Source organism: Takifugu flavidus, chromosome 16, assembly GCF_003711565.1.
Source record: "Takifugu flavidus isolate HTHZ2018 chromosome 16, ASM371156v2, whole genome shotgun sequence".
NCBI lineage: Eukaryota > Metazoa > Chordata > Actinopteri > Tetraodontiformes > Tetraodontidae > Takifugu > Takifugu flavidus.
In genome coordinates, this window is record NC_079535.1 from 4361463 (window position 1) to 4388258 (window position 26796).

A 26796-nucleotide genomic window follows, 5' to 3' on the forward strand; every position below is an offset into this window, starting at 1 on the left:
TGTGTCGACCCTCAGAGGGTCTCAGACATGAACCACACAGTCCTATTTGTTCTAGAGTTGTTTTCAGAGATTTCTGCTGGCACTCCTGGCAGTGGCGCGTTTTAACACCCCGCCTTTAAAGGTTTCTGCATACTAGCACAGCCAGGATTCACGCATGTTTACAAACCCAATAAATCGCTCCTAAAGCTCCACATTTCAGGAAGATCAGCCTTCACAATGTTCCTCCTTTCCTTGGAAACGCACGCAGAACGAGACGGTCAGCAAAGGCTGCACGATAACATGTGATAACAGACAGTCAGACACATAATTTGGACAAGATGTAACAGATATTTTGGATTTAACAACTTTAATAAAACTCTTTGCTGCAAATTCTTTTGCCAAAGTTGCCATTTGAGAAATTTCAGATCCCAAAGTTGGAATCCGTGTCGCACATAACAAAAACAGCGTCGTTGTTTATTAATTTCGGTGAAATCACCTCAGGTCAAGCGGCTTCATACCATTGCGGTGTGTGGGAAACATGACATCTTAGACTTCACTGCCCTCTGCTGATCCGCCACCATCGGCACGTCTCAGGGCTCTAACTACTTAAATGTTAAAAGTATTTCAGCACATTTGTGGAAGCTCATGAAATGTTACCTGGCAACAGCGATGACATTGTTAAAGTAGATGTAACAATACAAGTCACATAAAAGAAACAGAAATCAAATTTTGTTTTTGTAGAAGTGGAAAATTAAGAAAACAGATGGACAAAACTGGTGTTCGTCTCAAATGAGCAGTTAACAATGGACATAATTTATTCTGCCCCATAAAAACAAACACAGCAAGCATTTATTGACTAAAAGGTTAGTTGAAAGCTATTTAAAATTAGAACCTTGCCCCCCCCAAAAAAAATGATCTCTTTCCCAAAATAAAATCAGGGTACTTAGAAGAGAGAGAACGGAAAGACATCAAACACAAAAGGAGACAGACATTTCGTGACGATATCCCAATAACCATATTTATCGTCACTCTGGTAACGCGCCTCCTCACCTCCATCCTGCTGCTAGGATCCACAGCGACGCTTTCAGGTTACAAACAATAAAACAAAATGTAATGCCTAAAAAAGGCTGTTGTGTAACCGTAGTAATGCAGCATGGCGAAACATCAGAGCCGGCAGGAAGAACCAGTTTGTTAACTGGTAAGCATGAGACAACAGAGCAGCTTTTAGACAAAAGCTCTGGGCTTCAACAACTCATCCTGGATGAGAGATTTGGGCTTTTTTCAAGACATATATGAAATAACTTTTCTTAAAGCCACACACCCCTGCAGAAAACCTGTTCAGGAGTTTTTAACATACCAGAAGAGGTAAAGGGCAAAAAATACCTGAATAGAGATACAGCTCTCTGTAAATTCACTTTCATCAACACTTTAGGGGACATTTCAAGAAAGCAGATTGCGTTTGAAATCAAAGCACTTTACTTTTCAAAAGATATAATTGAAAACATAGCACTCAGAAGAAACCAAAAAAAAAAGGATACTCAAATTTTCTATTAAGTATTCCTGAAATAAATTTTAGGAAGATTATTGGTTACCACTGCCAGGTGAAGGAACAATGGCTCAATGCGAAGGACTTCATTGACTGAGCAGAATGGGAGGTGGCCCGAGATCAACGTTGCAGGAGCTGACCAAGTCGAGTTCCAGGAGTCCAGGAGCATCCACGAAACCCTCATTCTCAGTCCTTCTTCTGTGTGTTTTTAATAGTTATTATAGCCTCTTCACCCATTGCTGTCAGAACAGTAACCTTAAAGGGAAACAGGAACAGCATTTGAGCTCCACTAGCTATTAAACACAACACCCAGACATCAAACACTCTTTTTATGCTATTCACTATTCATTTACTGAATACGAAAACACATCTAAATACTGCGATGGTGATATGATTTGCGATATATAACCTGTTAAATTTTAATTTGAATGTATTTCTGTTTTGGGTTGGCCCTGTTGACAGGTGAATAGTGAATGAACAAGCAAAAAACATAATGAAAAAGCTTCAGTCCAGTTTTATTGATGGAAACAGGTGCATCTGACAAAGAAATACCACCAGTTCAGTGACTGTTCTCTGCCACCAACTATGAGTCGTCCAAGTTTGCTGCTATAGGATGAAGGAATTAATGTTAAAGAAAGTGCTGATTTAGGATTGGAACTTAAGAGTTGGGAAAGGCGTACACCCACAAACACTGTATTTTTTTTTGTTTGGAAGACGTTCTAAAGCGGAGGTATAGCAATCACTTTGGAAAGATTTCGGAACGTTTTTCCAGAAGTGTAGGCACGAACAGTCGAGGGAGTAGAAGTACACTTGTCCCAGTTGAAGGGCTGCTTTGCGAGGTCACTATTGCACATATTAATATTCTAATGATGAGAGGTTTTCTATAAAACGTGAAGCCCTAGTATCAGCAGCAAAGAGTATCACATGTCCCAAATGGTACACACACTGAATGACCTACAATGGGACCTCTACTTACGAATGTCTCTACATGCGAAATTTTCAGGTCACGAAGCGTCTCAACGGGAAAATATTTCTTCTTGTTACGAAAGAAATTTCAGGATACTAAAGGAAAAAATACGATATCACTGCTACTTGCAGCTCACGGAGTTTGGCGAATGCAAAAATGCTAGTAGCTGCTCTGCCATTGGCTATCGCCTAGCATCTTCCTGTCATCCCATTGGCTAGGAGGGACGTCAATCTGTACAGGTTTGTGTGTATCCCAGCGTCGTCTTCGGGATTTATTGTGGGTATTCGTATGTTTGTCCATTAGATGGCGGTGTTACCACAAGTGTTAACGTTTGTTGCTAGTAATGACGGCTAATGTAAGATTAGCCTGTAATAAAGTTCATTTTGTTCCTGGAGAAGCCTTGCACTGAATTCCTATATTTAGTGTGCGGTAATCTAATTGTAACATGTATTTGTTACATGTTTTGATGCATTTTTATGATTTATAAAAAAAAATATGTCAGAATTTTTGGGGGCTTGGAACGGATTAGGGCATTTACATGGAAAACACGTCTCTACTTACGTAATTTTCAGGTTACGAAACAACTTCCGGAACCAATTAATTTTGTAAGTAGAGGTCCCACTGTAATGCAAGGTGCAATAATATTGCAAAATAACACTTTATGTTCAATAGAAGGTTTAAAATCAAATATGGAAATCAGAGGACATTAGGCACCAGATACCAGTCGCATGTTTTATGAGGTCTGGAGGTGAGTAGATAAGCCTTACCGAAAATTCATCCTCATTCGTTAGCTTTGCCTGGATCTCTTTGCCAAGATCACCTTGAGGTAGTCTGAGGTCTTCTCTCATATTTCCTTCGTCATCCATTAAATGGAGGTAGCCCTCATTCTCGCTAATTACCTTGATGCAGAAATAAGAGCAAATGTTACATTGTGTAAAGTTAAAAACTTTACATAAAACGTAATGTACAGCTCATGAAGGTTTCATCAAAAAACATTCAGGTTTTTGATGTTTTAAAAGGACCATTACCACCTGAGTAGGGCCCCTACTCAGGAAAAGGGATGCTGTAGGCCCAGACAAAACCTGCTAAACAAGTTTAAGAGTCATCTATTGACACCCACAGTTAAGCCACCTCATCTCTCACTAATGCAACACACCCAATTATCGCCTTACACACATTTCCAGTTTTAAATGGTAAATCTAACCTGGAAATCTTTCCTACGTGTGTTTGGGACATCCATGTTGTGGGTAGAGGGGCAGATATCTTCATACTTCTTACCGGTAAATATGTCAATTCCTGTGAGATGAACCTGCAGAGGATCAAACACAACAACAACCTGACTGCATCTGGTTATAGGTAGAATGAGCACAGGGGGCGAACAAGTAAAGCTACACCATTAGACTAAATTGCACCAGTGCCTAAAGCCATGCATTCCAAAGTGATACACCATTTTTTTTTACCTTGGCATGTCCATGCTTGCCAGTCTTAGAGGTAGTCATGTTAACAATCTTACAGGGACGTCCTTTCAGCATGACATTGCCATTTTTCCTCAGAGAGGAGCACTGTGCTGGGTATGTTTCAGAGGCTCCAGAACCCACAGGCTGATATTCATCATCGTTCATTGTGATGGGCAACAGGCTGGGTTATGTCTCTAGAAAGAAGGCGAGAGATTCTCTTCAGACAATACGATTATCACATCAACAATATTACAGTAAAACACACAAACACTTTGTAAAAGCTCAAAAAGGTATGCCTGGGAGACAAAAAAATTAATTCTGAATTTTGTTTTTAATGAACATTACTTCCTTCATTACTACATTTTTTTGTTGATGTTTAAAAAAAACATTTAATCACTTGCTAGTTTCATTTTTTATGTCGACTTTGTATTACAAACTTGTTGAAACAAGTCTATTCATTGGGCCTCTCCCAGCCGGCCAGTGCCTTGAAGAGTTAAAAACTCTTGAGAAAAGGTGAAACACTGACACTAAGCGTTTTAATTTCGGGTCAACAAGGTTGCTTCAATTACAAAGGCAGGAAGGCGCCTTTAAGGTGTCTTTACGTGGCATCGGGCTCGTCACAGCGATGCCAACGTTATAAAGGCGCGATCGCCCATTTCTTTAGTGCGTCTCCCAACTTCCGCATTAATTAATGATTGACAAGTGTTGTCCAGACAACGGTTCACGCGCCACTTTGCGCCTCGCGACGCGCAAAAACATCCTGTTGGCCGCATTTGCCCGATTTTTGAGGAGAAACTTTTGAAATAATTCATTAAAGAGGAGCGGGTTTCTGCTTACCGTGAGCCGCGAGTTCACCGAAGAGAGGAACCCGTTTGGCAGGCTTTGGGCTTTTGTAGGCCGGCGAAGGAGAGGGCAGGTACAGGCTACGGTGACGGGAGGCGGCCGGGGGAGGGGCGGCAGCCGCCGGCTACAAACGTTCCAACGTCCGCACTCACCTACTCCCCAACAAAAGAGGCCTTACTGGAGCTTTTGCTCTCTTCTTTTACATTTTACTTTAAAAAAGTGGCGTTTAACAGCCTGTATGTCGCTTAGTGATTTTAATATTATTGTTTTTTATAATTTGGCGTGCGAAACAAATTTCGCGGATACGCTGGCTGTTCAATACCTCACACATCGGTAACTGGGAGAAAAGAAAGAAACATTTGCTGTTTATCACCTAAATGGAAGTTAAATGTTGTCATTCCTTAACATGAAAACGGAAGATTTATGCAGGTGGAGACAGTTATGTAGCTGTGCATTCATCCATTTTGGTTTTACGTAGAAAAGATTCCGGATTATTACACGTTGCTGAGCTTTTCGCAGGAAACTGACGCATGTTAGATTGTGGCCACATGGGGGCGCTACGAAGCTACTTTAAATCGCTTTAATTCCTCACATCAGCAAGCCAAGCTGTCCAAATCCCCCTTTTCTTCTTTCATGATTCATGAAGGAAGTTCACCTCCACCTTTTCTCAGAAAGAGAACTTCTTTCTTTGAACACCTTTGCTTTTTTTTTTTAGGTGAATAAAACATTTTTGAGTGACATGATTGTTTTACACTCTTATGGTAAAATCTCAGACCTGCAATCATTTTTCCTAACTCTTCCTAAAGAAAACTTATTTACTTATTTTTTGAATAAACAATATTCAGCAATAGATAATAATTGCCTATTGGGGCAAAAAGTGTACTTTATTAAATGTAAACACTGCTCCATATGACACTAATTCATTATTGGGTACCTAGTAGCTAGCTCTTCACTCCTTAAAATCTATTAAAAAATGTATTTTTATAATACTAATACAGTACATTATTAAACAGGTACAATACTTCAGGATTTGTGAAATACTGTGCATGCCCCACACATTCAGATAGATTTCCCAGTCCCAATTTGACCCAATACTCCTCTGGCACAACCTCAAGCATCTGTGGAGGTTTTGAGCTGCTGCAGTTCCGTAGCAGCTGTAAGACTTTGTTGCCGCTTTTTTCGGCCCTTGTGGAAACCAGCAGCAATCTCCTCAAAAGATTTGCCCTTCGTCTCTGGGACCCGGAGATGCGTAAATACGGTGAAGCAGAGCAGCAGCGCCGCAAACAAGACGAACACATAGGCATCCAACCAAGCCTGGGGGGGGGGAAGATGAAGAGAAGATTAAGAAGGTGAGAGTGGAGGAGATGGAGTGGCAATTTCTTCTCCCTCTCACGTGCCTGTATGTACGGGAAGGTCATGCCTATCACAAAGTTGCAGGTCCAGTTGCAGCAGCCGGCGAGGGCAATGGCAGCGGGCCGAGGCCCCTGGCTGAACAGTTCAGCCACTATGAACCAGGGAATGGGGCCAGGACCAATCTCGAAGAAACTCACAAAGAGGAAAATGGACGACATGCTGGTATAGCTCATCCAGGAGTACTCGGACTGGGGGGAAGAATGCAATAAGCAGGAGTCACAATTGGCAACAGACATGTTCGGATTCTCCTGCATTAACATTTGGTAGCAGTTTTCTCCAACGTTGGTGCAGGACAAGGTGAGCTAGATTTATGTGGAATTTGCATACACTGAATACAGTGTTTGAGTTTCCGGTTTTACCATCAATGCTCTGGCTCTTTTGGCCCTGTTTAACGTCTTCTGTTTAGCTGTTTTAATTCAGAAAATTGTCAAGTCACAGCTAGCTCCTCGGGCGGGAAAGGTACAATTCTGAAAATGCAGCTTAGCATGTCTGAATGAGCAGAAACGGTGGCCAAACCTGCAGCTTGAGGCCTACTGTCATGGCAATTGCAGAGCAGCACATTCCTCCTAGACCGACCAGGGTCAGCGTGCGTCTCCCAACCCTGTCTACCAGCACAACCTAGAAGGTGTTGTCAATCATGTAGATGGCTCAGGACCGTACATATTACATCTACATTAACCGGTTACAAATAAAGGCACTCACGGACACCAGGGTGAAGATGGTGTTGATCGCCCCGACTCCTATAGTGGCGTAGACCGGCTGGCTGACGCCGGCTCGCTCAAAGATATCCGTAGAGTAATAAAAAATCTTAGAGGACAAAAGGAAATTATCTTCTGTCCTTTATCTTCTGATTCTGATTCTGATTTAAAAATCGGGCCAAAGTTCAATTGTATGATGTACTCATTACTCACAGCATTAATCCCAGAGAACTGCTGGGAGAAGTGCATCATGAGGGCAACGGTCAGCTGCTGTCTGTACGTGGAGGAGCAGATCTTGGGAAGGACAAAACAAGACATCCTCAGACATCTGTGCCCAAGTTTTTGGTCATACATTTAAATTTAAAATGGCGGTGAAAGAGGTTAAGTGGCTTTATGTAACAGGGGATGTATTCTAAGTGACTCTCCCTTTTACCAGTGAGAAGATGGAGACCCTGGGCTCCCTGTCCGCTTCATCCTTCTCTCTCTTCATCTCTTCCATATCCTCAGTTGGGTCGTAAGCCCCCTTTAAACGGAGCAGACCTGCAGCCAGACACATAGCCAGTAGAAGGTCAGTAAAAAAAGAACTGAGCAAACCTGCATTTAGTCATTTTGTAGACTGTAAACTGAGACAGACGCTTGGCTCCATCGGATCTGTTGCAATAAAAACTGACTTATTTTGCACTACCAAATACCTTTTCAAACATAATCCAGTAAAGCCCAAAGCTACTTCAGGTGCTTCAGCACTGGCAGTTAAGACCGAGCCTTTGCTCCAGATTCTTGTGGTTGGAAGTCTTCCTTGTAATGGCCCCTCTCCAGTGATGCCTTAAGTAATTTTCGTAAGAATTTGACTAGGCGGTTCCGAAATATTCAAATTGTTGTTTGAATCCACTTCTTTTGCTGGATGTTTTGGGTCATTGCCCTGTTGATTAGTCCCCCAGATCCAGAATTTCAGCAGACTACCTGATGATTTCTTCTTGAATCACGTCTCTCTTTTTTTGAAGGCCTCATTTTTCTTGCCCCACATGGCCACCCCATCTCCGATCCTTGTTGACCAGATGCTCCCATCTTAAGCTCTTGTGTGCTTTGGTTGAAGGAGTAGAGTATTTGTTGGACAATGCCCATGGAGGTGAACATTAGCCCCTGTCCTTGCAGCATTTTCAAGTGTTAAACTCTTTATTTCTTGACGATACTAGAAAATTTTGGGTATCCTTCCTTCCCTACCTACCTATCTGCTAGAGAAGCTGGAGAACTACTACGTCTATAGTCGATTGCATGACCTCAAAGCAAAGCCGGCTGTGTGTTAATCTTACTTGTCCGAGCCTCTTGCTCCTTGCCCAGGAGAATGTAGAGGTAGCGCGGGCTCTCTGGACACAGGGGCAGCAGCAACGATTGGAGCACCGCCGGAGCACCAGACAGACCGAGCAACAGGGGCCACATGTCATCGTTGCCGAGGATAAATTCCAGGCCTATGACCTACGTCAACATGTAAAGAGGGGAGGCATGATGCTGCAGTCTGTGTGTGAGACTGAGAGTGTGTCTCATTATGTCCCACCTGGCTAATCAGAATGCCGATAACAACAGCCAGCTGGTGTAATGTTCCCAGGGCCCCTCTGTAAGCCTTGGGTGCAATCTCACCAATATACATGGGCACTAATCCTGACGTCAACCCTGGAACACAGGCACGTTGAATGAATTTCTAGAGGAAGGTTCTCACTTCTCAAGTGACAATGATGGCAACGCTGGTACCGCAGTAAAAGCCCATAATGAAACGGCCTGAGATGACCATGATGTGAGGTTTCCAGCTCCTGCAGAGACCCATCAGCAGTCCAGCAACTACAGCCAGAACATTGATCACCAACATTCCCCTGACCCTGTTAGACGCAGACGGAAAAGGTGGAAGAGCTGCAGCAAAAACCGACCACGGATGAGAGCGGGTGTGATCCGTGGCGTCGCTCACCTTCCTCTCAGGTCTCCCACAAAGCCCACCAAGAAGGAGGACAGCACGCCACCTATGGAGAAGATCGCCACAGACAGCGACCAATACATGGTCACGTCGGGATGCATTCCCAGGTCTGGGCTGTCTCCTGTGTCGCTGCTGTTGCCTGGCATCCTCTCTGACCACACCCCCAGGGACCGGGCATAGTGCTTTTCTATAACCTGGCGGAGAGGACAACAAGCACCATCAGGGATGAAACATTTTGCAGCAGATCATCAGATCACTGCGAGGACACACAAATACGGTATCTTAAAGTCAAAATTTACAGCTATTATTTACCAAAAGAAAATACTAATATGCGTTTTCAAGCCTGCTTAATGATACTGTAAAAACACGGAGGAGTATCCAATAATTTGCGATGCTCATGTAATATTCCACACAAGCATGTCTGGATACATATTGAAGTTAATGTTTGATAATTGATCATTAAACTTTAATGCTGTAGTTTAGATTCCTCATGATAAGATATAGTTAGCTGGAACTAAAGGTTCATGAGTGTGAAGGTTATCCTTTGTTTTATCAGAAGTCCTGACACTCAAATTTAGAATTTTCATGCTTTTTTTTTTTTTTATTAAATTTTTTTGTCAAAAAGTGGCCCAGTTATATATTATGGGCTGGACTGGCAGCCTGACTGACAGCAGACTGAGACCCTACTACCTTCTGGGGGGCGTTGATCACTCCAAGACTATAACCAAACTGCAGGGACCCGAGAACTGCGGTGAACACAGCCATGACCAGAGTGCCCGTTATCTGCTGTGGGAGGACAGGTTAATATTCAGACAAGGACTCACGCACGGACGAATGAACAAACATGTTGGGAACACATGAAGCATTGTGTGGTCACCAAGCAGTGCATGAAGGGTCCAGTAAACAAAGAAACCTCCACATTTCACCTGTCTCACCTCTTTTGTTAAAAATATGAAAAGAATCCTTCAAACTTACTTTTTAAGCAGTCGTTCATGTTTAAAATCAGGAGCGCCGCTGCTCCGCACACACATTTAAAGGCTGATAATGTTTCAAACATTTCTGAAATATACAGAAATGTCCAATATATCTGTATGCAGAGAGTCCGTCTTACCTTGCTGGACTCCATGGTGGGTCCAGAGTGTGAGGCAGAGGGTCAGGAATGATCAGCCTGATCACGCCGTGTCCACACACTGATCGCCTCACACGCACACACGCACGGCGAACACACACTTCCAGAGCCCTTTCACATGGTGGACTCTGGTCCGGTTTATCTTAAATTCAGTCCACTGAGTGCATTCATTGCCAAGAGAGCGAGGAATACTGATAAAACAATCAGAATCACTGGGGAATCCCACCTGGTGCCACAGGTAACTGCACACGGCTGCTCTGCCGACATGCAAGAGCAGAAAAGGCAGTCTTCTTTTTTGACTCTTTCCATCTCCTGTTAATGATATACTAAAGAGGTGGACAAAGTCTGGGGGTCGAGCTACGTCTCAGAAACAACAACAGCAGCAGCAGAGTGATTCTCTAGTTGCATTTATTTCACTTACAACCTCTCATTTGAAAAATAAACAACAACATACGCACACAAATAAATCCCCAAACAGGACATTAGTAATGCTCTTTTAAAATAAAGAAAAATAAGTGACAATCCAGGAAAAAGAAAACAATACAGTGGTTTCGTCTCTGAAAGTCCTCGTGGTGACCGTTGGCATGAACCAAGGGTTGCAATGATGCCGCCCTTTAACACACACGCCGACGCGCGCACACACACACATGTGCAGAGGGAAGACAGCGGTTCCTTGATCTCGGCTCTTTATTGCTAAGTTAGCCTACACCCCCCGTAAAACAAACAGTGAATAATGCACAGGCCAGTGTGACAATGTGTAAAGAATATTAAACACATGATTATTTGTTCATGATAACATCAGGGAATCTTTTTTCTTCCATCCTCTAATCTCTTCAGATTAAGTCTAATCTGCAAGATGGTGCTCTGGCTACGCACAAAACTAACCCACACTGGAGTGTAGTGATGAGTTTATAAATCAGCTAAAACAAAAGAGGATAAAAACAAGAATTAATCAAATCAGGTCAAATTAGTAACATCATCAAAAGAACATCGTATTTGTGTTATAACAGGAAATTAACGATGACTGTAAAACCTCACGTCATGCTTGGCACTGTAAACATGGGCGGGACTTAGATTTGACTGACAGGCGTTCACATGCACAGATTTATCTTCGGACTTCCTGTTTCGGACTTCTCAAGTCGATGAATCACAAAACGGAACCTTATTTTGACTGATCGAAGTGGATTTCCAAGATGGATTTGGATGAATTTCCCATACGCACACACGTGTATACACACACACACACACGTGTATACACACACACACCAGCAGAAAGTCACTCTTATTGAATGTTACAGTATATCTGATGCAGCACCTTCAGTGATCGAAGAGGGTGGAGACGAATGAGAGCCGGCGGTTTCGCCTTAAAGGGTCTCGGACCTTTTTGTTGCATAACATTACAACAGCGCAGCAGTCTCGTATTTATCGGAGCGATGCCATCAAATCTTGGATCGATTCAATTTACCCAGAGTCTGATGAGATGGCGGGGAGGAGGATGGGGGCGACGGAGGGGAAGGGAAATCAATCCTGCCATCCGCCGCTGCTGCCGGCATCCGTGATGGTTTGTCACCCATCTGCTGCCCCCCGCAAAGTCATATTTGGGAGGGCATATTTGATTTCGATTAGAGTCGTATTCATCTCTGTTAACCTTCGAGCAGCTCAGCAGCGATGATTCCAGGCAGGGCGGGCGGGAAAAAGCCGAAAGAGGAAGACACAGGTGTCAAAAACAGACAACGGGATCTCCACGATGGGTTGGATTTAAAAAAGAGGAAATAGGAGACAGATGTAAAGTGTCTTTTTACAGCTGTGCACTTCAGTGACCCAATCCGACACACGAGATGGAGGAAACTGAGAATGTCGGGATATTTGGACAGTCTGCGGCGTCACTTTGCCAGTCGGTAGAGGAGCGATGGCTTCTTGATGACCTGACGTTATCTAGGCTAACAAATCTTTGTATTTTTCGCTACAACAACCGATTTCCTCCCAGTCTCTCGAGGAAAACAAAGTTCCAACGTCGTGTCTCACTCACGCTTGTGAGATTCCACCACGGGCCTGGGTGGGAGAGGAGTCGGCCCAGTGGGAGAGAGCGGTGCAGCGGTGATGGTGCGAGGAGTCATCACCAGTTCATCATGGAGTTCCTGTTGAGGGTCATGAAGAAAACTTGACTGCTACCTCCGGAACGGACCGATGCAAAGAATACCTGGAGAGAGAGAAAGATCATCACGGTTATAGACCGTTACCATCATCAACGGCGGCTCCACTGCATTGGTTACTAAGTTCTAGGAGGAAAACTGCAAACTTATTGAATTTGTTAAACATTTAGCACCCCCTAAAAAATAACAAAAATCATAAGCACGCATCAGGTTACTTATTAGGTGTCCTTATATGCTCGCTCAGTCAAACAAATGTGTTAAAACCTTATTCCCACTTGACATTTTACTAATGTTTTTTTCTTATGTGATGCACTGTGTGGTCAGGTGTATTTGTATGTGTGAGTGTATATATTTTATTCTTTTTAAATTGCGTGTTTTAATTTTTTACCTTGTCGTTCCGTTCACAGAGAAATTTGAGCCTCTGGGCTCTCTTGTGCATAAAAACTCCATCCAGGTGACCCGTCTCCACAGAACGGATCTCTATGGCTTTCTCACCCCAGCCCATAATCTGATTGGAATGGATATAAGCTGGAAAACACAGAACGGAAGAAGGAAACATGAAGACGTTTTGCGCTCGACAGGCGTCGTCTTTAAAGTGTAATGCTCCGAACGGCCACAGGAGGTCAGTAAAAGACAACAAGGACATTCCCGAAGATGAGCTCGACTCTTGGATGCACGAATGCAGACACGAGTGGGGGGTGGGGGTGAGACGTACCGACAGAGGTGGGCATCTCTCCCCACTGCAGCACCACGTCCTTGGTGATCCGACCGTAAGTGTTGACGTACACACCCTCGTCCTCGTAGCACAGCAGCATTTCCATTCCATCAGTCTTGGGCAGAACCACGATGGCATGCGGCGTCACCTGGCTCTGGATCTGCCAGAGGCACATACAAACACATTTGGGAGGCTTTAATTAAATCTGCTGGACATAATCATAATCTACATTGGATTAAAGTACAACGGCTCAGGAGTGTTTAATGGAGCTGAATTTGGCTGGATTTTTTACCCTCCTATAATCCTCTAAACTCTGAAGGTAGACAGGAGGAGCATCAGCGTGTTTAATAAAAAAGTGAGAGCGCTTTCCTCTGACCTGAGCTAAAATGGCAGAATGGTAAAGAACACACGCACAGATGAACTGCACACTCGAAAATGCTTAAAGACCTGTGGTCATGCCTCAGCCGTTCCTAAGACCTGCTCTGCATCCTTGTTACAATCAATGAGTGAAAACACACGTCGAATGACCATTTGTGTGATTCTGTTGCCAGAAAGTTGGTGGAATAAAAATGCCTTTTAAGGGGAAGCAGGGTGGCAGGACGTCACATTAGGTGAGGGGACAGGAAGCAAGGATCACTGACAAAACTGTCAAAATAAAAGATCACCTCAAGAGGTCAGGTCAGTTTGGTGCTGACGCTATGGGTGTGGGGGGTTTATAAATCGACAGGCTGAGCCGTGCGTTGTCACAAAGAAAGCAAAAGCTGATGATTAGTGGAGCAAAATAACCGGCACACAAGCAGCAATAAGGAATCATTGAGTATTGATGAAGCTGCACCTTCCACAATGTTCTAAACTGGACTCAAGTGCAGTCAGGACCCCAGCAATGGGCTAAAGCCCAGTCTGGATCCTCAACGGGCCAACAGGTCATGGATAACCTATCGTATTTAGCCGAGTGTGCACAAGCATCCATCAGGCTTTTCAACAGCAAATCTGTCAGAGGTCATATGTCGGGGAAAATAACATCATTTTACACAAGCTAACCCTCAAGAGACGCAGACGTGGAGGGAGGTCAGCAGGTAACCACAAAGGGTCCCGGCACACACACTCAACTAACATGAGAGGGGATGTAGATGTCATAAGGGTTGCCCGAGTCCACGTCGATGACATGGAAGCCCACGCTCGACCCGTAGATGACCTTTAACCTCTGGCCTTCCTCCACCGTGAGGTCAACCAGCTGGGGACGGTGCTGCAGCTCAGTGAAGGACTGAAAAAGACAAAGAGGAAAAAGTCAGGAAAAACCGCCGCGGTCACGTCAGGTATGTTGAGTGGGCTTGTGTGTGCGGCTTGTTGTACCTTAAAGGCCATGAACTTGTGGTAAGGCTTCGGAGCCCAGGCGTAGATCTCTACAGAGTTCTTCAGAGCGATCACCAGGAACTTGATTCTCTCGTATTTTACTGGAAACATCAAAAACAAAACCAACCATTTACGGAAACATTCCAAGGAAACTAAACGAGATCAGGTTTAGTTGATTTTCATATCAAAACTCCTCAATGAGGTAGCAAAAAACGTCACTATCTGAGAGCCGAGTCCATATTTAGAGAGAGGAGGATGTCACATGACTGATTATTGCTCACAGATTTAGATCCTTACCAACTTTATAATGCACACAGCCCTCCAGATCCCCAACAGTGATCCAGCCCTGCTTCTTCTCTACCTCAGGGTCGTTGTGTAATATCCTGTTCCTCAGCCACGACAAATAATAAACACGCAGCTTGTTCTTCTTCCCTGGAACGGTGAGATGGGGATCAAAGAAAGGACCGTGACAAATACCCGTTTAAGCCGAGCGGAGGTTCTCCGTTCAGTGTTCCCCAGCACCTGAAGCTGACCTGATATGGTGACCAGCACGTTCAGCCCCTCCAGGACGTCCATCTGCAGGAAGCGCCGCCTGGTGATCAGGTTGTACACTTTTCCCTGCCCGCTGCGGTCCAGCAACATGAGGCCGTTCTCGGTCCCCACCAGCAGATTCACGCCTGCACACCCACCGGAACGGTTAGGAAAGACGTGCACACCGGAGGGCGCCAGGGAGTGAAAACCGCCCCCTCCTTACCCCACAGCGCCGCGCACAGGATCTCCGAGTTGAAGCGCTTCTTGTACTTGCGGATCTCCGGCGTGTCGCTGTGAGGCCTGATGTTGGTGGGGTTGACGTTGACCACGGAGATTTTTCTGGCTTCGTTCAGCCTCGCCTCCTCCTGCCTCAGCAGCTCGTTCGCAAACATGGCTGCCGCAGCACAGGATGAGAGGACGTCAGTGTCAGGAACGGGTCCTCAAATGAGACTCCAGATGTTGGATTACCTGCTGCCGAATTCTCCTCGTTTTCACCCGGCGACGTTTGGTACACGCGTGGGTCAACAAAGGGGGTGAAGGACGCCTCGGACCCGCCCACGCCAAACTGTCAGGATGGGAGCGGTGAGAAGGTACACGCCGTTCAAACTACTGAGGTGTAATTTTACTCCAATGCAGTTATCAGAATATTACGGTGCTGGTCTGACCTCAGAAATGTCCCCCAGTTCATGCAGGGTCGTTGTGGGCGTGGCTGAAGGCGAGTTGCTCTGCTGCAAGAGGTCAGGGAGATTACCGAGGTTACCGTGATTCCCAAAGCCGTTACTCTCGGAGGGAACGCCTTTTCTCCTCTCCCCAGCCTGAAACACAGGAGAGTCAACTAAACAAGTGTGCGCGTGTGTGTTTGCGTTCTTGCATTAGTGACATTGTGAGGTCCAGGTTGCATTATTTCACCAGCAAAGTAAGGACATTTTGACTCATCCTCACAATCTCAAAGGACACAACTTTAGAGTCGATGGCTCGCCGTGCTGTTCACACTGTGCAACTGTCAGCTGTCGTCTGGTCGGGACTCTGGAGGTCGGAGGTGTGTTCACAATACACGACTCTCAGCAGGCGTGGCCGACTCCTTTACTTAGTTTTCAAACAACTAATAATAGCCTAATCTGCTCTCATCAGCTGTAGCTTTTTTTAGTCATTGTGACCCGACTGAATATTTATCACGCTAGATTCAGGGGAAGAGAGCGAAAACCAGTTGGCGACCGGCCAATTGCGTTGAAACCACATAGCGTGAAAAGGACAAGAATGCATTACGCCAATGAAAGTCCTCGCAGGGGAAAAAATGTCTGTGTGTGTTTATCATTCATCACCTCTCTCATCATTAGAGTGCTGTCCTTGGAGCTGTTATAGGGTTCTCCTCGAGAGTCCTCAGGCAGCCCTCCATATGACTCAGTGCTGTTCTGTACTGCTGGCCTGAGACACACACACACGCACACACACACTCAATTAGCTACAACCAATTTCCCAACTCAGGCCACGCTACTGGGACGATGCATACTTAAATCCTGGACAATATAAACAGGAAAACCTTTAAGAGACGCACATGATACGGGGGATGTCGCTAACTGCCACCGTCCCATCGTGCCCGACCACCTCCCCGTCTTCATCGCTGCTCTCCGAATCGTCGCTGGAGGACGAGTAGTCGGTCACCTTTACAAAAGTAAAACCACACAAGGCTTGAAGGGAAATTTGCAGTTGGACTAAACTGGTGGTAAAAACAACAACAAACTGAGGTCACTGGTGGAAAACGGCTAATTTGTCATTTTTCTCTCTGTTCGTCGCCATCGTCGTATAAAACATCCCCTTTACCTTGACTGGGGGTCTGCTGCCCTCCTCGACTCTCAGTTCTCGGAGTTCTTTCGCCAGAGCACTTAGGTCCTATAAAAGGAACAGGGAAAGAGAGAGTTAATGAAAAATTAAACTTAAAACCCCAACACATACGATGACCAAAGCATGAGGCCATCGGGCTGATATATAACAAACACTGGTGTCCTGCGACGTGAGCGCTGATCTGGGACGTTTTCTGCTGAGACCCGTTTAGCTTTATGGTTTATATTTTGTGTCATGAAAACTCATCATCATCTATGTACCTAAGGCCCCCAGCCCCACCCTCCCATGCATGTGTTCCTGTGTTTCTACCCCCACCCATCTAACCAAGACATGCAGAGTGGGAGACGGGGGGGAGACCATCATAAATGGTGGCCTTACCAGGTCCTCCTGCCCAGTAACCATGACAACAGAGAAACAAGAAAGGAGCTTCAGTGGCTTTTCAGGTTATTGACACTCGCATATCAAATGCATGCACACGCAGACACGCACGCACGGACGAATGTCCACTCGCACTCCCGTCAGGTACATGTGCAGAGGCACACATGCAAGGTCGTGACCCCTGCGAGACCATATTCTGGAGCTAAAGTAAACATCATCATCCTGTGATACTTCACCATGCCAGAGGGGAAACAGAGGAGCTCCGAGGCTGAGATAAGGATAAAGGAAAAAAGCAGAGGGCACTCGAGTGTAACTGACCTCATCTATGGCTTTCTTATAGCTCTGAAGAATGAAGGGACAAAGAGACAGAAATGTAAGAGCGAGTAAGAGAGAGATAATTAGCAGAGAAACAAAGAGGGCGAGGAGACCTCCAGAGGAGAGAATCCAGACGGAAGGCCAGCGTGCATGTGTGTGTGTGTGTGTTGGGGGGTGCCGCATTTGGGGGGAGACGTGTTTCTCACCGCAGGTCTGCTCGGTCTGGCTGATTCATGGCCTTCCTCCTGTTTGGTCCTGGCCTCCTGATTGGCTCCTGGAGGGGACCCTTCCTGCTGGGCTTGACCTGCGTGCACACATTCTTCATTAAAGCAACCACCTTTTATTCTAGTGACCCGTATTTGAATCTATCGACCCGCTTGAGCAGAACTTTAACCGTTTGGGTACTGTTTTAGGTTATCTCCTCTCTTCGGTATCTCTTCCCTGCATTTAGTAGATCTCTCTCTGACCCACTGTTGGACACGTCCCACTGCACCTGTCTCTATCAGCCCTATGTCGTCACCTACATCTCCACGGATGCCTGATGTGCAGCGGGGCACAGAGCAGAACTGAGATAAACAACGTCTTGCTGATATCCTGGGCAACCACCGTGCGCGTGTGTGGACATGCCTTCCACTATTAGAGAAGAGCGAGTCTCTGATTGTTTGGCTGCATGGCCGTGCATCTGCACACGAGCGTGTCTCATACCTCTCCTCTCAGTGGAACCTCCCTGAGACGAGGGGGAGGAGGAGGAAGAGGAGTTGGAGGAAGTTCTTTGAAGCACGGCCTCCAGAGAGAGCTCCGAGCGCCGCAGGTCTGGATTACTGATACAGGACAGAAAAACACGTCAAAGAAATGAGCTTGTGTCATAATTACAAAGATGTACAGTATAGTAGTGTGTAGTATATCATGTAATATAGTATATAGATGCTCTAGAAATGGTGCTAGTGTACATAAGATGACCCCACATTATGTAATGCGGCACTTATAGCATATTATTGAACAAGAAAGTATACAAGTGAATAACTTACACGCTTTAGTATTTTTTATGTTTGTTTTCATTTGGAATTTAATACTACAAAGCTGTACGATGGGAGGGTTTCCTTCATTAGGATAGCTTTAATGTAAACATTAAGAGCTGTTTAGCATAGCGTAGCATAGCACAGCACAGTATAGGTTTTTAATCCTGATCTTTCACTTGTTTATGAATCTATAGTTGTGTTTCTAGCTTTTGACCTGCTGCATGAACAGTGTTTAGCATGAGCTTTACCTGGCACGTATGAGCTGAGAACCTGACCGAGGGCCCCCGCCTCCGTTAGGGGAGTTTTTCCTAACCAAAGCTGGGGAGATGGATGTGGTCCTCTGGGGGACCTGAGCAAAAACACACAGACAGAAGATCACCACTGCGGTTCTGCTCGTCCGCTCTTTAGTTCCGTCTCTTCTGATGTCGACTTCCTAACCTTGGGTGGAAGGTCCTCCTCCCTCAGCCAGGCGGTCCTGTCCCGTTCCCTGTCTCTCTCTCTGTCCCGCTCCTCTCTACTAGAGACAGACAGCGGAGGTCCGGGAGCGTCAGACGTAGGGTCCGAGTTCTGTCGGGGCATTTCGGGCCTTGGGGATCCTGTGCTGACGGCCTCATTCAGAGCCGTACCCGTCTGGTCCTGCAACGACTGGGAGCCGGACATGGAGCCTGAGTGGGTCTTTACTGGGACCAGGTGGGCCATCTAAAGGAGGGGAAAAGACAGAGGGGGGGAGAAAATGTCTGAATAACTGAAGTCGATGCAGCGTTCCAGGAAAGAAGAGCGAAGAGTTAAATAGGAAGAAAAGTTGTTAGAAACAGGAAGACAGCCTCAGAGTTAAAAATAAATGACTTTTAGAGAAGGGAGTTATGGGAAACAAGAAAACAGAATAATTGATAGGCAGATATGAACCTGTAATAAGATTTTAATGGGAACTGAACAGTTAGGTTGGTTAGTGGTTACCGGGAAACACCAACAGGCCCAAACACACACACACACACACACCTGCGGTTCGATGGAGTGGTGGATGGGTGGGGTGCGAGCAGGCTGCATGCCACCACTGCTGAAGGACTCGGAGCGGGGAGGGAGGGAGGGGTCGGAGGGACGGCTGGGTGCCAGGGAGCTCTGCCTGTTCATCTTAGATCGCTCCTCCACCTGGGAGAGGTCACACACTTCCATCACTCACCGGCGGGTACACGGCGGCACCCAACCAATCACCAATCATCCCCCGACATGCACCCCTTCCAACCATCAGACCGTCTCACACCCTATATTGCCAAAAGTATTTGGCCACCAATCAGAATCAGGTGTCCTAATCACTTGGCCCGGCCACAGGTGTATAAAACCAAGCTCTTAGGCCTGGAGACTGGTTCTACAAACATTTGTGAAAGAATGGGCCGCTCTCAGGAGCTCAGTGATTTCCAGCGTGGAACTGTCATAGGATGCCACCTGTGCAACAAATCCAGCCGTGAAATTTCCTTGCTCCTAAATATTCCAAAGTCAACTGTCGGCTTTATTATAAGAAAATGGAAGAGTTTGGGAACAACAGCAACTCAGCCAGGAAGAGGTCGGCCAGGTAAACTGACAGAGGGGTCAGCGGATGCTGAAGCGCATAGTGCAAAGAGGTCGCCGACTTTCTGCACAGTCAGTTGCTAGAGCTCCAAACTTCACGTGACCTTCAAATTAGCCCAGGTACAGTACGCAGAGAGCTTCATGGAATGGGTTTGCATGGCCGAGCAGCTGCGTCTAAGCCATACATCACCAAGTCCAATGCAAAGCGTCGGATGCAGTGGTGTAAAGCACGTCGCCACTGGACTCTAGAGCAGTGAGACGCCTTCTCTGGAGTGATGAATCACGCTTTTCCATCTGGCGATCTGATGGACGAGTCTGGGTTTGGAGGTTTCCAGGAAAACGGTACATTTCGGACTGCATTGTGCCGAGTGTGAAATTTGGTGGAGGAGGAATTATGGTGTGGGGTTGTTTTTCAGGAGTTGGGCTTGGCCCCTTAGTTCCAGTGAAAGGAACTTTGAATGCTCCAGGATACCAAAACATTTTGGACAACTCCATGCTCCCAACCTTGTGGGAACAGTTTGGAGCGGGCCCCTTCCTCTTCCAACATGACTGTGCACCAGTGCACAAAGCAAGGTCCATGAAAACATGGATGACAGAGTCTGGTGTGGATGAACTTGACTGGCCTGCACAGAGTCCTGACCTGAACCCGATAGAACACCTTTGGCTGACATCATATTGAACCTAAGGGTTTGGAATGGGATGGCACTAAAGTTCATATGTGAGTCAAGGCAGGTGGCCAAATTCTTTTGGCAATATAAAGTAGGTCTTCATCTAAGACGTTCTGTGGAAGTTTGTTTGCCAACGCCACAACTTTATTGACACCATGGTCCATGGTCAGATTTGTATCAGTAGTGACGCGTCTGATGGTTTCACCCAAACACACATCTGATTGTTAGTGCACGTGCAAGTCTGTCCGACGGGTGCCAAACACTGTCAGGCAGAAAGCACATCGTTCCAGTGTGATCAGATTAAGAGATGATCTATTGTGCCATAAATAGAAAGTCCAAGGAACACTATCAGAGCTCTAAATCATGGTTCCTGACACGCTGAAGGGACAGGTGGATCAGGTCAATCCCCATCGTAAACATGCACATGCAATGACAATGATCCCATTCTGAGGCTCCCACTAATCCCATTTAAAATCATATAATCTACTGGGATTATTCAAGATTATGACCTGGATATTTACTTTACTCACTGCCAGCTAGAGAATTACGAGAATATAGCAAGTACAGTTGAGCTAAAAATAAATGCTTCAGCAGTACCACATCAGTTTCAGGCATGTTGCCCCCCACAGAAAAGGAGGTGAATATAAACCTCAACAGTGCAGGCGAGTTTTAGCCGAGTCGGGTAACAGCGCCCTCTGGTGGATACAACAACACTAAACCTCCCTCTTAAAATGAAGTATGATCAGAGAGCACCGACGAGCCTTCAGGTGTTTAGTAGAAGATACATAACACTACGATAATAACTACAATGGTCTATACCAAATACAAACTGCAGTGGAAAAACCTTTCGGGTGGCATTTTGCTGAACCACCCAAAAGCTCTTTTCACTACAGTGCTGAGAATTGTAACCAAGTGTTAGCGAGGACCAGCGCTGCCTCTACAGCATGTGAGGACTAAGCAGGTTTGTTAGAAGGACGACCCCACCGCTCGGCCAGCACCCACCACCAAGCCAGGATTTGCCGGGATTTGATGTATGCATAGACTGACCTAAAAAGATGCTGGGATGGCTGGGCTTTCCTGATGGCAGTCACACCAATACAGTATGTCTAGGAGGGGCGTGGCCACTGCGATTTGTTGGTGAATGGGCCATTGGTTTGACAAAAAGGGGCTACAGGGTTTTGGTCTGAGCTCCCCCTCAAACCGGTCCCCCTCATCTGGATCTCATGACAATATTCTCACTATAAGCAACACTTTACTGTACATAAACAACGCTTCACTGTGTGTGTGTGGGAGAGGGTGCGTGTATGGGTGGGTGTGTTCGGGATCGTCACTATTTTAGAGTGCACATAGAAAAAATATTCACACATGAAAACACTGATGACTGAGGTCATTTTAGCGCAGCATAAGGATGTTATGTTCGAGCCAATACCAAAAGATTGTAATTTGCAGTCATGTGACCTGAAGGTAGTGAGCATATAAATGAATGAGGACACAGCATATGCACGTTCCCCGTGTCTTAGTGTGGCGCCACCTACAGCGCTGGAGTAGGCTTATGAAAGAAACTGGAATACAATTATCCGTTGTTTTTAATTAACCACACTAAAATTCTGAAATTGTTCTTTTAAAATTGGCCATCTGGGTACTATGCAATGATGTGTGTATGTGTATGTGTGTGTGTGTGTGTGTGTGTGTGTTTGTGTGTCTAACTTTCTATCTCAAAAGAATTGATACATGTCTGTGATGCAAAGGGGGACCGATCAGGGGAGCAGCTAGGGGTCACTTGGGGGATGAGGACATGAAGATTGCAGACCTGGTAGGGCACAAGGAGGTGGGCGAGGTGCCCCATATTTAACACCGGACTATGGACAGCCCCCGAGGAGGAAGGTGGACTAGGTGGAGAACTGGACAGCAGGCACTGAGAGGACAAACTGCGCTGAAGGTCATTGTTGGGGACCTGGAGAAAACCGCCGCTGTTGCAGGCGAGTGAGTAACGGTTTTGGATAGAAGACAGGGGAGGGAAGGAATTGGAGAGGAGGTCATTCGGGTCAGGAGAGGTGCACTCCCAGGTGGAGTGTCCCACCAGGGACTCCTGACTGCGGACCTCCCTCGTCACTTTCCCGTGTCCTCCCTGGCACTCTTCTTCTACATCTACGTCTATTCTACAGCGGGGGGAGTGCGACCTGCAGCGGGGACGAGCACTAACCGGTTTGAAGGCAGGAATGGAGACCGATTTAGCTCCAGAATGTGGTATCTGGATCTGGCCCTTGACCTTTGGCTCAGCAGACACCACCTGGATAGCTGCCTGATTTGGAGGAGACAGCAGGCTTTCTTTGGCTCTTTCTTTCCTATCACCTGCCCCCTGAGGGTTCTGCTTGACTGGACCACGGCCTAGCTGCTCTGTGGGAGTCTTAGTCTGTCCCATACTGGGTGCCTGATTGTTGTTTTGGATGCGCCCTGGGCTGCACCCCCTCTGGCCAAGTTTCTGGGCCCTAAACTCTCTGACTTGCTGACTGATCTCCTGCTTCAGTCCGGGATCTAAATGCTCTCCTGGATCTGGTGAGATACGGATTTGAGGGAGGAGCTTCGGGGGGTTCTGAGCGCCGTGAGACGGCGTCCGCTTAGGGGCCCCAAGTCTGTTTTGGCCGTGACAGCCAGAGGATGAAGCTGGGTGGTTGAATGACTGGTGATGACGCAGCTGGGATGAAGCAGGCTGCTGCTTCAGGACCTAGAAGTCAAAGTCAGAGGACGGTCAGCAGCAGGCAAGCACATGCACACGCTTGCACAAAGCAAACATCACAGTAAGACAAAGGAAGCAGTAACTTCCCCAGGTATCACCGCACCTGCTGAAAAATATGTTAGAAAAACCGAATTAAGCATCCAGTTGCCAGGAACCTCCTGAGCTTCTGGATGCTTCTGGATGGCTCCAGCTGCCGCTGCAGCAGCCGGCTGCTTTGCTGCTCAAAGCAGCTAAAAAAAAAAATCAAACGTGTGAGAGAAAAAGGAGCTTAATGGTTCAGGCCATGTTTACATAAACAGGATAAATGCTAGTTAGCTCGCTGACCCGGGCAGCATAAGGCTACGTGGCTGGCTCAGTATCATCTGTGGTAAATAACATCAGGAAACATAACGGAGAGCGAAAGAGACCGCGTTGCCAGCAGGATCTCACCTCTTTGGCCCAGGCAGGCTTGTCATTGGGGTTGACGATGTCTTTGTAGTGGTACAGCTGTTTCTTCTCGGCTTGCCTGGCCTCCTGCTGCTGCTGCTGCAGCGACACCAGGTAGGCCCTCTCCTGCTGCAGCTGCCTCTGCAGCCGCTCCGCCTGCCGCTGCTCCTCGATCTGCTTACGCTTGTACTCCTGCGACGGAGGGGTGGGGAAGGGAGGGAGGACAGGTCCCAGAGTCAGAGCTGAGTATTCACAAACACAACCTGGAGGGGACAGGCAGTGGGGGGGGGGACGTCATGGGCTGGATCCCAAAAGGTTGTTGGATTTTTAGATGAATAAAGTGGGAAAGGAGCAAAAGCGTCACGCAAGTGAGCTCAAAATGAAACAGACCCGTTAAAGTAAAAGGAAAATGTAGGCCCGTTTCCTTGGATACCCCGTTTCAAACTATGGACTACCTTTAGCCAGCCTAATCTTGCATAGTGATATTTAGGACCCAATTTGAAGGCGGCGGGTCTCCAAACATCTCGTTTTGCACTTTCACCGATGCGGGAGGTTTCTCTCCCCCAGATTGTGACGTGCACGTGCTGTAACCTTGGGTCTGTAAACCGCACGGCTGTCACCCGACGCGTGGCCCCCCGAGAGGAGCCCCTATACGCAAAATAACAGCCTACTTTCTCGTGGATGCCATCATGCTGTGTGGGCAAAACGCAATTGGAGCTGAGCAAACAGTTTGACTGCAGCATCCTGGGAATCCTTTGAGATCCAGCCAACGTAACGGCAACGTGCACGCGGCTGGGATTGGAACGGATTTGACCCCGGCATTAGAGATAAGCGGGTCACGGCCTCGCACGGCTCCTAAAATCTGGAGTGAACAGTTTGAGTGGCGGCAGACAGTCACTCGGTGCTGCTGCCATGCTGGTGCATGCAGTTGGGGGGGTTTAGAGGGGGCGGGCACACAGCACAGATGGAGGGGATGGTGGGGTGAGGGGGGCATCAGCAGCACATGAAAGTGCCACTATTACCAGTAGTAAGGCCTGCTCCTGTAGCAGCTGCTGCTGGAGAATCTCCAACTGCCGCTGCTCCTCTTCCAGCTGTCTACGGATATACTCCTGAGCAGCGTGTCGGCACAGAGAGACAAGAATCAGGAAAGCTCCGCTCCCGCAGACAAACGGAAGGGAGGGGGCAGACAGAAACAGAGAGATTTATAGAAATGGTAAGAGTCAGGACTCATCTGTCCTGCCTTACAAAGGAAAGATGACACATAGCTGGCGGGGGGGTGGTGCTTTGAACACATCTTTATATGACACGTTAAAAACAGTGGGAGGAAAACAAAGAGAGGTGGGAATGGCAGTAAAAACACACACAATCAGGAAGAAGATGAGAAAAGACTCATAGTACAAATATGAGGAAACGGCTTTTATTAAATACAAGCCTGAACATTCCTCTGCTTTCTGAGGCGTCAAAACTGGAATTTGATCACTATGATCTGTCGCCAATAAAGCTGGATCCAAAAGTGCAGATTTCAAATTTGTATTTTGTTCTAAAAAGGCCTTTAAGGGCCTGAAAGCGGGAAAAAAAGGAAGAGAAAGAGGGAACAAACCCAACACCACCTGACAGCACCATCAACGGCAAAGCTCCGTTCATTCAAGGGGAGGCCTGTTAGCGTGCAGCGGCGCTCGCTCGCTCGCCCGCCCGCAGGAGCTCGTACCAACCTGCTCTCTCTCCGCGTGCCTCCTTTCCTCCTCTCTGCGGAGCTGCTCCATTTCCTCGTAGCGCCTCCGCTGCTCCCTCTCGTGCTGCTTCCTCAGCTCGCGCTCTCGCTGCTGCTGCTGTGAGCGGAGAGAAGCCTCAGGATCGCAACAAAGTGACGCGTTTCACATCACGTCGCATCCCCCAACACTCGAGAACATGAAAGACTGAATATCACCGCTATCGCTTATAGGATTCCCACTTATATAACGCATCGTTGCGTGGTTTATTCGTCTTCCCTTTGACCACGGAAGGGAGAAAGTGTTGCAAGTTTTGGACTCAAGGTCCGCATTCATGTCTGCACACGCAGCCATTCAATTACTCTCTCACACACACACACACACACACGCACACTTGGCCTACTCAGAGAGGCCGTGTTAGCCAAATCGAGCCGCGGCACTTAGCTGTGGACTGAAAGGAAAACCCTGGTGGGAACTCAGAGAGAGCACACAGATTATGGGCTAAAGATTTCTTTAGAGCATAAGTCTGCTCTCTGGAACTGAGACGGGGACACTGGGGAAAGGCTCTGTGTGTGTGTGTGTGTGTGTGTGTGTGTGTGTGTAGACTTTTAAAGAAGGCTGAATGACATTTTGATGTGTAAGTAAGGGGGCTCAGCTTTTTTAGAGTATTTTCTGATTCAGTAAATCCTCTGTGCTGCATTAAAAACATCTGTTGATCTCTCCTCCTCCTCCTCACCTCCTCCAGCCGCCTCCTCTGCTCCTTTTGCTCCTCGATGCGTTTCTGCCTCTCGGCCAGCAGCAGGCGCTTGTGCTCCTCGTTATGCTGCTGCTCCAGCTGCTGCCGGCGCTGCGCCTCCGAGCGCTCCTTGTTGGCTAGCTGGAGGCGCAGGAAGTCCCGCCTCAGCGTGGACTCGCCCGGGACGTTGATGATGGAGCTGGGCTCTCCCATGTCTCTGTCCTCATCCTCGTCTTCGCTGCCGCTGTACTCGTACTCCGTCTCATCTGTGAGAAAAGCCCAAGATGAGAAAACCAAAACAAAGAAACTCTGCTTTTGGTTCCAAATTGAATGCACGTTGGGGAGGCAGCGCACATCAGCGTCGAGCTGTCGGGTCAAACGCTGACTGCTGCCACAGTCCTGCCTGTACTGTATAAATCACGCCACTCACCCCCTCCCCAACCACATTTTTGCTCACCCCTCTCGCCTCTCTTCTTCTTGGTGCGGTCGATGTGGTCCTTGAGCTGGATGCGGACCTGCCTCTCGTTGGGCAGGTCCCTGATGAACGGGTGCCTGAGCAGCTGCTCCGTGCTCGGCCTCTGGCTGTGGCTCTTCACCAGGCAGCTCTCGATGAACGACTGGAACTTCTTGGACCTGAACACAGGGCAAACGTG

The 26796-nt window shown here is 47.0% G+C and overlaps 3 protein-coding genes across 16 annotated transcripts in view; all 3 read right to left on the reverse strand.

Annotated features, from left to right (window-relative positions):
- Positions 1-329: 329 nt before the first annotated feature.
- eif5a2 (eukaryotic translation initiation factor 5A2) lies at positions 330-4944 on the reverse strand. Its single transcript, XM_057059323.1, has 5 exons — positions 4787-4944; positions 3953-4143; positions 3697-3801; positions 3260-3391; positions 330-1780 (listed from the first exon to the last, which is right to left on the reverse strand). Exons 2-5 carry the CDS (start codon positions 4112-4114, stop codon positions 1712-1714), a joined length of 468 nt encoding a protein of 155 aa, XP_056915303.1. The 5' UTR covers positions 4115-4143; positions 4787-4944; the 3' UTR covers positions 330-1711.
- Positions 4945-5646: 702 nt separating this feature from the next.
- On the reverse strand, positions 5647-10259 carry slc2a2 (solute carrier family 2 member 2). 2 transcript variants are annotated; one of them, XM_057059321.1, is made up of 12 exons: positions 9978-10259; positions 9557-9649; positions 8861-9060; positions 8650-8774; positions 8456-8571; positions 8214-8376; positions 7337-7443; positions 7117-7197; positions 6908-7012; positions 6722-6823; positions 6190-6393; positions 5647-6106 (listed from the first exon to the last, which is right to left on the reverse strand). In XM_057059321.1, exons 1-12 carry the CDS (start codon positions 9990-9992, stop codon positions 5903-5905), a joined length of 1515 nt encoding a protein of 504 aa, XP_056915301.1. In that variant the 5' UTR covers positions 9993-10259; the 3' UTR covers positions 5647-5902. The 2 variants fall into 2 exon arrangements, with proteins under 2 accessions (XP_056915301.1, XP_056915300.1); XM_057059320.1 differs by having other exon boundaries at positions 9557-9652.
- A 127-nt stretch (positions 10260-10386) lies between these two features.
- tnika (TRAF2 and NCK interacting kinase a) overlaps positions 10387-26796 on the reverse strand; it is a 34744-nt gene continuing 18334 nt past the window's right edge. For 2 of the 13 annotated variants that reach the window (XM_057059304.1, XM_057059303.1), the window contains 25 exons: positions 26601-26776; positions 26144-26409; positions 25411-25527; positions 24721-24807; positions 23702-23890; positions 22739-23260; positions 19301-19450; positions 18740-19000; positions 18550-18650; positions 17988-18103; positions 17489-17586; positions 17286-17309; positions 16569-16637; positions 16303-16409; positions 16070-16172; positions 15413-15562; positions 15216-15312; positions 14971-15141; positions 14750-14893; positions 14514-14648; positions 14217-14317; positions 13978-14127; positions 12864-13023; positions 12537-12676; positions 10387-12195 (listed from right to left, as the gene is read on the reverse strand). In XM_057059304.1, coding sequence (XP_056915284.1) covers positions 12112-12195; positions 12537-12676; positions 12864-13023; positions 13978-14127; positions 14217-14317; positions 14514-14648; positions 14750-14893; positions 14971-15141; positions 15216-15312; positions 15413-15562; positions 16070-16172; positions 16303-16409; positions 16569-16637; positions 17286-17309; positions 17489-17586; positions 17988-18103; positions 18550-18650; positions 18740-19000; positions 19301-19450; positions 22739-23260; positions 23702-23890; positions 24721-24807; positions 25411-25527; positions 26144-26409; positions 26601-26776 — 3718 coding nt within the window. In that variant the 3' untranslated portion in view covers positions 10387-12111. Of the gene's footprint in view, positions 12196-12536; positions 12677-12863; positions 13024-13977; positions 14128-14216; positions 14318-14513; positions 14649-14749; positions 14894-14970; positions 15142-15215; positions 15313-15412; positions 15563-16069; positions 16173-16287; positions 16410-16568; positions 16638-17285; positions 17310-17488; positions 17587-17987; positions 18104-18549; positions 18651-18739; positions 19001-19300; positions 19451-22738; positions 23261-23701; positions 23891-24720; positions 24808-25410; positions 25528-26143; positions 26410-26600; positions 26777-26796 lie in introns of those variants that run through there. The other 11 variants (XM_057059306.1, XM_057059305.1, XM_057059307.1 and 8 more) reach the window with 11 other exon arrangements.